Source organism: Coregonus lavaretus (genome assembly GCF_964263955.1).
Source record: "Coregonus lavaretus genome assembly, contig: HAP1_SCAFFOLD_3330, whole genome shotgun sequence".
NCBI classification, from domain to species: Eukaryota; Metazoa; Chordata; class Actinopteri; order Salmoniformes; family Salmonidae; genus Coregonus; species Coregonus lavaretus.
This window is the reverse complement of record NW_028159778.1, coordinates 53595-62638: the sequence shown is the minus strand read 5'-3', so window position 1 is coordinate 62638 and position 9044 is coordinate 53595. Positions and strand designations below refer to the sequence as shown.

The window sequence follows — 9044 nt, the reverse complement described above, 5'->3', positions numbered from 1 at the left end:
TTGACCAAATACTTATTTTCCACCATAATTTGCAAATAAATTCATTAAAATCCTACAATGTGATTTTCTGGAGAATTGTTTTTATCATTTTGTCTGTCATAGTTGGCGTGTACCTATGATGAGAATTACAGGCCTCTCTCATCTTTTTAAGTGGGAGAACTTGCACAATTGGTGGCTGACTAAATACTTTTTTTCTCCACTGTACATATATACACTGAGTGTAAAAAACCTTAAGGACACCTTCCTAATATAGAATAATTTGTCCTCAGAGCATCTTCATTTTGTCAGGCTATGGACTCTACAAGGTGTCGAATGAGTTCCAGAGGGATGCTGGCCCATGTTGACTCCAATGCTTCCCACAGTTGTGTCAAGTTGGCTGGATGTAATTTGGGTGGTAGACCATTCCTGACACACAGGGGAAACTGTTGAGCGTGAAAAACACAGCAGCGTTGCAGTTCTTGACACAAACTGGTGCGCCTGGCACCTACTACCATACCCCGTTCAAAGGCACTTAAATATTTTGTCTTGACTATTCACCCTCTGAATGGCACACACACACACAATCCGTCTCAATTGTCTCAAGGCTTAAAAATCCTTAATTAACCTGTCTCCTCCCCTTCATCTACACTGGTTGAAGTGGATTTAACAAGTGACATCAATAAGGGATCTTAGCTTCCACCTGGATTCACCTGGTCAGTCTATGTTGTGGAAAGAGCAGGTGTCCTTAATGTTTTGTGCACTCAGTGTACCTGTACCTGTATGCTTTCTTTCCATTTCAGTCATATTTTCTCTGTAAATGTAAAAGTAAGCAGGAGGGACAATGGCCCATTCAAGTGGTTTGACAATAGAATATACCAATTAACATTTACATTACATTTACGTCATTTAGCAGACGCTCTTATCCAGAGCGACTTACATATATATATATATTTTTTTTTTATACTGGCCCCCTGTGGGAATCGAACCCACAACCCTGGCGTTGCAAACGCCATGCTCTATCAACTGAGCTACATCCCTGCCGGCCATTCCCTCCCCTACCCTGGACGACGCTGGGCCAATTGTGCGCCGCCCATGAGTCTCCCGGTCGCGGCCGGCTGCGACAGAGCCTGGATTCGAACCAGGATCTCTAGTGACACAGTTAGCACTGCGATGCAGTGCCTTAGACCACTGCGCCACTCAGGAGACAATTAAAACAACCCCTCTGTGACCAGGGGATATTTCTCTATGGCAACATAAATAAAGGGCTGGATAAACATGTCTTCTTTCCTATCCTATATTTGACAACAACAAGCTTTACATTAGATTAATAACCTGGAGGCTATAAAATATGCTGCCAGAATTACCCTTAGGCATACATAGATTTAAATTCAGATTGTTTTCTTATAGTTGCTAGAAATCTATATGCCTTTATGAAAAGAAGTGTTCACTAGCTGTTTTTTTTTAAGAATGAGGGCGTTCTCTCTCTGACCTATGCTGACAATAGTTGACTCTATGGAGATCCCCATCTAAATTTAAAATATAGCTCCAATCAAATGCACAGAAGTCTGAGCCGGAGGCAGGAGTTGCCAGCCCATGAATCAGAATGCAATTGACCTTAAATGGTCAAATGATCGAGTGCATTATGTGTAATAGCGTTAGGCAAAACATCCATTAAAGCATAAAACATAGCAGGGAAGCATGTGCTCAACAGAAATGGCATGATGTTGTTTTGCGCTCAACCCCAAAAACCCAAACCTCTGCGTTAGCAATAGGCCTACAAGGTAACCTTACAGATTAAGTCCACCGTAAACATTTTTTAATTGGCCTGCCTGGACAAGTTAGATACAGTCATTATGACAAATATATTTACAGTACTCTATGTGAACTACATATTAATGTTTTATTCCATTATAAAATATCATTTAGGGTATTAATATAATATTAGGGTAATAAGTCAAAAATATCTACTTTGCGTTTATAATTACATTTTCTGCTGAAACACTGGGAGCAAAACGTTTAGACCTCCTACAAAAATACATAAACGGCTAATGAACATTAAACAAAGTAACTAAAAAGTCTAATTTACAAAGCAATATGTTGGAGACCATGCTGTTAGGGTATTGAAAAACATTGCATGGGGTTTAATGAAAGATAATTGTGAGGATTTTAATGATACACTATAGGCTAATGAGCTGTAATAAGTAATGTAAAAAGGTGATGCGACCTTTACCCTATACACAAGTGGTCATGAACAGATAATAAGAGGATATTCAATCCCAAAATATTTGATGGCCGCTAAAACTGTTGTTTAATTTATCATTGCCTCGATGCATATTGCAAATGACTTGAAAATAAAAAATATTTTTATCTTACACTCTCCTGAGCTTTAGATGTTGCCGCCTTGCTGGACGAGAAACGTCTCGAGTCGCACACGCTCGAGGTACCTGAGAGCACCCCTAGGGCGCAATAAATCAATTTCCAGACCCTTAAAGTGATGCATCAAAAAAAAGCAGAGAATACATCATGCAAATTATATTTATTTGAAGCCAATGACACGCAAATAGTCCCTTGTTTTATCACCCATATACACACGACATTATAAGCAACACTTACATTTTCCAGTCTGTCGACACTGTGACGGATAAGTAGGCTAATTGTCACCCTCTTGTTTTACGCACGAGACGTTTGGATAATTACCATCTTGTTGAGTCTCTCCAGGAGTACAACGTTAGATTACATGTCATTAAATAAGTGAACCCGAAAGTTAAATGTAGCACAATGTAATTTGTGTCTGAATGCATCACTTGCTGACTTGCTGCAGTTCACAGATGTATCGAGCACAGAGAAGCAGACTGTCCTTGGTTCACAATGAAACTTTTCACAATAAAAATAATAATAATGGTAGCCACTGTCTGGGAATTAGCTTACATTTTTTTAATTCTTAAATTATCTGTCGGCTGACTAAAAGCTGCATCTGCTATAGTGCGCTTTCACACTTCTCCCGTGATTCCTTATATTTCATGCATTTTCCATGTCTAATCAATTTAGTCTACACAAGCAGAAATGCAAAAGTAATACGATCCGAAATTACTGGTTAATATATTATTTCTGAAAATATAAATTATTTGTTCCAATTGCGTAAAGCTCTGAATCAATTATGATATAGGGCTAGTCCTAACTGACAAATATAAGCTTCTGTAAGTCAGGCACATACACTTTTCTCACCTTCTTTTACATTCCAAGTGAAAGAAACAATTACACCAGTATTATATGGCAAACTTCTCAATTTTGAAACAAGTAGGAAAGAACAGTGACATAGACTTCGCTGAACTCGGGGGGAACTGTATGTCCATTGATTTGAGGGATGCGGGCAATGTCAGTGCGTATTTATGCAATGGCGGGACGCGCGCCAGATTACACATCATCCTCTCTGGGCGCGTTTGGTGCCACAGCTGTGTGACCGTCATCTGCTCGCTCTGGGGGGGTTTGGGAGCGCACGGCAGATGCTTCTGCTACCCACAAGCCTTCCGTTTCCTCGGAAATAGAGCCTCTGTATTATAACGCCATTTCAGGGAAATTTGATTGTGAAGCTCCGATTAAATTTCCACCAACAAAGTTACCACAGTGACAACAGGTGACACCCAGCGATAGAAAGAGAGAGGGGGAGGGAGAGAGAGCACAACAGAGTATCAAGGGATAAGGTGAGATATCTGTAATTTAGAAGGGACCTGAGGCTGTAGCAGAGAAACCATTGGAGTGCTAATTAAAAAGAGGAGTAAGCAGTGAGTGGTAGAATGTATAAGATCCCTCTATGCTGAGTGACTGAGCAGTACATGACAGACAGAAACTTGGAGAAGTGAATTGACTCACCTGTTCATTTTTGCAGAGGTCTGCCCACATACTGGTCCCATCCCCTCCTCTCATCAGCACATGGTAGATGAAGAAGTAGGTGCCAGGGATGCTGCAGATGAACTTGCCTGAGATGCCGTCGTAGTTGTTTCCCAGGTTGGTGACCACGTCGTCAAACTTGAGGATCTCATAGCCTTCATGGGGGTTCTTAAGCCCTGCGTAAAAGGCCACCCGGGGCACTGTGCTGTAGGTGGCCGTGCTGATAGCTCCGTTCCCCCCCAACCCCAAAATCCCAGTCCTCCCTCCAGACCCTCTGTCTCCAGGGGGTCCCACTGGCCCCGGTGGCCCTGGCTCTCCAGGTGGTCCCGGGGGTCCAGGTTTACCTGGCCTACCTTGCTTGCCCTGGGGGCCCTGCACCAGCGTGGAGGGCATGTTGCTGTTGTCGCTGAGGGCCTCGGCCTCCGCCTGGATGCCACTGGAGCTCGTGCTGCTGGCCGTGGTGCCCTTGTTCAGGTAGGGGTCGCACACCATGCGGCAAGTACCCAGCATCTCAAAGTGGCTGGTGTCGGTGCCCACGGAGCTGACCAGCACGGGGATGAGGACCACCAGCACCAGGACCAGCATGACCCCAACGGCAGCCGCCACCAGGGTCTTCCTCCCGATGCTGAGTCGGGGAAGGGGCTGTGCTGCCAGCGTGGCTCTCCCAGGGGCGGAAATGGTGACTGCTGGGTGTGGGGAGCCTGCCACCGAGGAAAGGGACACGGGAATCCCAAGAAGAGTAGGAGGAGGAGCGGCTAGTGTGTGAGGGTAAGAGAGAGACCCACATACACTCACTGATATGCCTCGCTGCTTTCACTCACACACACGGAGGTAGTTCCCGCACACTCTCTCTCACCAGTGTGCACAAGAATGCACATAGGGAGCACACACAAACACGAGCCGACATACAGAATTTAGTCCCAAACTCTTGGCATGAAAAAGAAAGGAGAAAGAAAGATGATACAAAGAAACAAACGCTCAGGAGGAGGAGTGTGAGAGAGAAAAGAGAGGAATGGTAAGAGGATGAACAGAGAGAGTGAGTGTGAGAAAGAGAGAAGGAGAGAGCAGTCATAGAGTCCGCGTGCGTGTGTGGTGTGTTTGTGGTGACGGATTCTCAGGCATGGCTTTTTATACGGCAGTAGCAGCCCCCCCCCCCTCTCCCCCTCCATTCCTCCTCCCCTCTCCTCCTCCTTCTCCCCTCCCCTCTCCTCCCCTCCTCTGGTTGGCGTGGTTACGAGTGGGGGGGGGAGGGAGCCCCACACCGTCCCCTTCCCTCTCTGTCTCACTCAGAAGGGCTCTCATCACATCACATTACTTTCTACCACACTACACTCCCTCTGAGCCAGTGAGGAGTCAACACACACTCTCCATCTCCCTCTCTCTTTCCTCTCTTTTACACTGACTCCTCACTCCTTCTTTCCACCTTTGATGCTCTCTCTCTCTCTCTCTCTCTCTCTCTCTCTCTCTCTCTCTCTCTCTCTCTCTCTCTCTCTCTCTCTCTCTCTCTCTCTCTCTCTCTCTCTCTCTCTCTCTCTCTCTCTCTCTCTCTCTCTCTCTCTCTCTCTCTCTCTCTCTCTCTCTCTCTCTCTCTCTCTCTCTCTCTCTCTCTCTCTCTCTCTCTCTCTATCTCTCTCTCTCTCTCTCTCTCTCTCTCTCTCTCTCTCTCTCTCTCTCTCTCCTTGCTTTCCTCTCCCTCTCTCTTTCCTCTCTCTCTCACTCTCCTTCCACTTTTGATCCTGTTTCTCTGTCCTCTCTCTCCTTCTCTCATCAGCCTCCAGCCTCTAAAAATAAAGATGGAGAGCAGGGAAAGGGAAAGGGAGCTGCACTTTCCTGGAGGTGGGTGCCAGAAATGTATACGCTTTCTACACTTTCTGTCTGGTGTATCCACACACACACCGAAACAAAACATAATAATTACCCAGTTTTTTACACATATGCTCAGATACACTGACAGCTTTTAACCCCCTAGAGTAGATTGATGCAAAGAAAATCACCATCAGAATCCGTCAGTTTATGCTAGATCCACCACATCCACCAGTGATGCACTTCCGCATCTGCTGTGAAAGGTGACAGAGCTAGAGCGGTGTTTGTCAGACCATGAGACATCCCGAAAATCGGTCTTCTCACGAAAACGTCTGTAGCGTCTGAATGGTTTGACCTACAAAACTATTGTGACCAATCTGTGGAAAGGGGAGACTCGATGGTGTTCTCCGTGTCAGGAGACTCCTCTGAAGTCGGTACCGTCGATGTGCCAACTTCTGTTTGGTAGCATCCGAACCGTTTGGGCTACAAATTAATGAAACCCAACCGTGGAAAGAGGAGATTCTCACAAACACACTGGTGTTCTCTGTTTTGCTCATCTGAAGGTAACCGGTACCGGATTTTTTCAATATCTCCTAGATTTAGGACAGAAACTTCAAAACCTTGTTTCTTATGACTGTACAATTTTTTTACATACTTTATGAATGTGTTATTCAATGTGTTTCTATTGGCTTTAGTAGTAAAGGCCAAAATCAATATTTTATCAAATACTTTTTTTATATATATATTTTTTATACTGTACCTAAAGGGGTCCTAAAATTCTAAATCAAATATCTAAATGATCCATAGTATGACCATCTTAAAACAATTCCATACGTCAGCTTAGAATCTCCTCCCCCAACATCTTAGACTCTAAAGAATTAAAATGTGTGTGGTGTTAAGTAAGAAGGCTAATGCCAAATACCAACACATGAGCTCTGAGCCAACAGTACATGCTGTACATACTAGTAGCACAAATCATAACTCTACTGTTGGATGGTTTGGGGGTGGCGCCATCACTTTCTTGGCTTTCCTGGCAGACAGCCTCCTCCTGGGGGAGATTGTATTCAGGGCAAATGACAGGGTTAAAGGCCACTGATTTATGTGCCATTGACATTGAGTCATTCTACTGTTATTGTATTCCACTTTTTGCCCTCTCGCAGTGTCAATAACCGCACTTCTCTACCTCAATGCGTTGACACCGTTTCTTATTGGTATCTTTTTTTAGCTATTGATTTCATGGTTTTATTAAATTAAGGGTCCCGTTTGATGGGGGGAGATCTCTGCGCAGCAGTAATGTCATATGTTTGACATTTTAATCTTTCAGAGTGATGAATGATACATATGGAGGGAAATGACAACATTAGAAAATAGTCAACATACACAGTTCTCCTCCTATGGACTACAGTGAGGGAAAAAAGTATTTGATCCCCTGCTGATTTTGTATGTTTGCCCACTGACAAACAAATGATCAGTCTATAATTTTAATGGTAGGTTTATTTGAACAGTGAGAGACAGAATAACAACAACAAAATCCAGAAAAACGCATGTCAAAAATGTTATAAATTGATTTGCATTTTAATGAGGGAAATAAGTATTTGACCCCCTCTCAATCAGAAAGATTTCTGGCTGCCAGGTGTCTTTTATACAGGTAACGAGCTGAGATTAGGAGCACACTCTTAAAGGGAGTGCTCCTAATCTCAGTTTGTTACCTGTATAAAAGACACCTGTCCACAGGAGCAATCAATCAATCAGATTCCAAACTCTCCACCATGGCCAAGACCAAAGAGCTCTCCAAGGATGTCAGGGACAAGATTGTAGACCTACACAAGGCTGGAATGGGCTACAAGACCATCGCCAAGCAGCTTGGTGAGAACGTGACAACAGTTGGTGCGATTATTCGCAAATGGAAGAAACACAAAATAACTGTCAATCTCCCTCGGCCTGGGGCTCCATGCAAGATCTCACCTCGTGGAGTTGCAATGATCATGAGAACGGTGAGGAATCAGCCCAGAACTACACGGGAGGATCTTGTCAATGATCTCAAGGCAGATGGGACCATAGTCACCAAGAAAACAATTGGTAACACACTACGCCGTGAAGGACTGAAATCCTGCAGCGCCCGCAAGGTCCCCCTGCTCAAGAAAGCACATATACAGGGCCGTCTGAAGTTTGCCAATGAACATCTGAATGATTCAGAGGAGAACTGGGAGGAGAACAACAGTGTTGTGGTCAGATGAGACCAAAATGGAGCTCTTTGGCATCAACTCAACTCGCCGTGTTTGGAGGAGGAGGAATGCTGCCTATGACCCCAAGAACACCATCCCCACCGTCAAACATGGAGGTGGAAACATTATGCTTTGGGGGTGTTTTTCTGCTAAGGGGACAGGACAACTTCACCGCATCAAAGGGACGATGGACGGGGCCATGTACCGTCAAATCTTGGATGAGAACCTCCTTCCCTCAGCCAGGGCATTGAAAATGGGTTGTGGATGGGTATTCCAGCATGACAATGACCCAAAACACACGGCCAAGGCAACAAAGGAGTGGCTCAAGAAGAAGCACATTAAGGTCCTGGAGTGGCCTAGCCAGTCTCCAGACCTTAAACCCATAGAAAATCTGTGGAGGGAGCTGAAGGTTCGAGTTGCCAAACGTCAGCCTCGAAACCTTAATGACTTGGAGAAGATCTGCAAAGAGGAGTGAAACAAAATCCCTCCTGAGATGTGTGCAAACCTGGTGGCCAACTACAATAAACGTCTGACCTCTGTGATTGCCAACAAGGGTTTTGCCACTAAGTACTAAGTCATGTTTTGCAGAGGGGTAAAATACTTATTTCCCTCATTAAAATGCAAAAAATCTATTTATAACATTTTTGTTATTCTGTCTCTCACTGTTCAAATAAACCTACCATTAAATTATAGACTGATCATGTCTTTGTCAGTGGGCAAACATACAAAATCAGCAGGGGATCAAATACTTTTTTCCCTCACTGTATGTCTTTGTAGAGGAGGTCAATTCAGTTATGTCTGGATTTCTTTAGAATAACTCATAAGCCTGAGTGAGTCTGTATCTTATACAAATCTACTAGGCTTTACCAGGGATGTGCAAAGTAATTAGTCATGGCAAACAATTGGGGCTAATATCCATGAGTGCTGTTATTCAGCTTTTATTGAAGTTGTTGTTGTTGTGCCGTTGTTGTTGTGTAGTGATGAGGGCCAGGCCAGCATTGTGAAACATGATGTAAACCTCCTCCAGATGGAGGGCTTTGGCATTGTTTGCACTAGGTTTGGGCAGGGCTTTCATGGAAGATTGAGATGGATCAATGCACACCAGGATAACTGAACATTTGTCACCACTAGGCTTGACATGTCAGCAAT

The 9044-nt window shown here is 44.2% G+C and overlaps 1 protein-coding gene across 1 annotated transcript; it reads right to left on the bottom strand.

The window, feature by feature from the left end:
• Positions 1–3849: 3849 nt before the first annotated feature.
• Positions 3850–4557, bottom strand: LOC311122448 (C1q-related factor-like; the record flags this gene model as incomplete). The annotated part of the gene is made up of 1 exon (XM_084196799.1): positions 3850–4557. A coding segment is annotated over exon 1 (603 nt), but the record flags the coding sequence as incomplete, so codon positions are not given.
• Between the last annotated feature and the right edge of the window lie 4487 nt (positions 4558–9044).